This window comes from Entamoeba histolytica, genomic scaffold, assembly GCF_000208925.1.
Source record: "Entamoeba histolytica HM-1:IMSS scf_1104750517683 genomic scaffold, whole genome shotgun sequence".
Lineage (NCBI taxonomy): Eukaryota > Evosea > Mastigamoebida > Endamoebidae > Entamoeba > Entamoeba histolytica.
The window spans coordinates 1-1,593 of record NW_001915918.1 but is presented as its reverse complement, the minus strand read 5'-3'; the positions used below and the strand labels follow the sequence as shown (position 1 = coordinate 1,593).

Below are 1,593 nucleotides of genomic sequence, written 5' to 3'. Positions count from 1 at the left end.
TATTTTAACATATTCATGTTTAAAAGTAAAACATTTTGATTATTAAGTGTATTGAAATGTATTCTAAGTTTAACACTATGAATAAATGAACATGTTTTAAATTCAATTTATTAATATTTGACCTGACTATTCATTTATTAGTGCCAGCTTTAACGTTAAATGATGTGAATGAACTTAATTAATTTGTTGAATAATCAAAAACAAAGAATGATAGAAATGAACATAAAGTATAAATATAAAAGAAGTTAATAATGTTATAATAACTATACCATGTATTACATTAACATATAAAATGATAGTTACAATGGCAATAGATGAGAGAAGAAAATATATGAAATAAATAAAAAAAATATTCATTAAAAGATGATGAAATAGAAAGATTAATGAGAAATAATTGAAGAATAACATGAGAAAATGATGTATTGATAATTTTCTAAAGAATAGATGAAATATTAATGTTGATTAACTTTAATTAGACTGTGTAAAATATATTCATTCATTTATTATAAAAAACATTGATATCTCATCAAATACAATTGATGAAAAGAAATAGTATTCACATTAAAAATAAACATTATTATTCAATTGATTGTCTTTTATATTATTCTTCCTTTTTCTTTCAACCTCTTTCAACCTATTTCTTTTATAAAATACATTCAATTATATTATTATCCTTTTTAGTTATCAGTTATTTTAACTTCAATCTTACCATCTTCATATCCTATCTTAATTTTACTCTTCTCTTTCATCACTCCTCCTATTATTGACTTCGTTATTTCTGTAACTACTGTCTTTTCAATATATCTTCGCATTGGTCTTGCTCCATATGCTATTGAATATCCTGCTTTAATGATTCCTTCTATTGCTGCTTCCGTCATTTCAACTTCACTTCCTGGATATCTCTTTTTAATGACTTTAATCACTTCTCCCATTTGTAATTTAACTATTTCTTTCAATTCTTTCTCTGAAAGTGGTGAAAATACTATAATATCATCCATTCGATTGAGAAACTCTGGTTTAAACGACTTCTTCACTATTTCCATGACTTGTTCTTTAACTTGTCCTGTTGTTTCTACTCCTTTCATTATTATTTCACTTCCTAAATTCGATGTCATAATCACAACCGTATTCTTAAAATCAACTGTTCTTCCTCTTCCATCTGTTAATCTTCCTTCATCCAATAATTGTAATAACACATTAAATACTTGTGGATGTGCTTTTTCAATTTCATCAAATAATATTACACTATATGGTCTACGACGAATTGCTTCTGTTAATTGTCCTCCTTCTTCATATCCAACATATCCTGGTGGTGCTCCTATCAGTCTCGACACACTATGACTTTCCATATATTCACTCATATCTATTCTAACTATATTTTCCTCTGAATCAAACAATTCAGCTGCTAATGCTTTTGCTAATTCTGTTTTACCTACTCCACTTGGTCCTAAAAACATAAAACTTCCTATTGGTCGTTTTTCATTTCCTAATCCTCCTCTACTTCTAATGATTGCATCACTAACTGCTATCACTGCTTCATCTTGTCCTATTACTCGTTTATGTATTTCACTTTCTAAGTTCAGTAATCTTGCT

The 1,593-nt window shown here is 27.1% G+C and overlaps 1 protein-coding gene across 1 annotated transcript; it reads right to left on the bottom strand.

The window, feature by feature from the left end:
- Positions 1-677: 677 nt before the first annotated feature.
- Positions 678-1,457, bottom strand: EHI_090840 (chaperone clpB, putative; the record flags this gene model as incomplete). Its single annotated transcript, XM_001914528.1, has 1 exon — positions 678-1,457. The coding sequence occupies one exon, from the start codon at positions 1,455-1,457 to the stop codon at positions 678-680; it is 780 nt and encodes a 259-aa protein (XP_001914563.1).
- Positions 1,458-1,593: the final 136 nt, after the last annotated feature.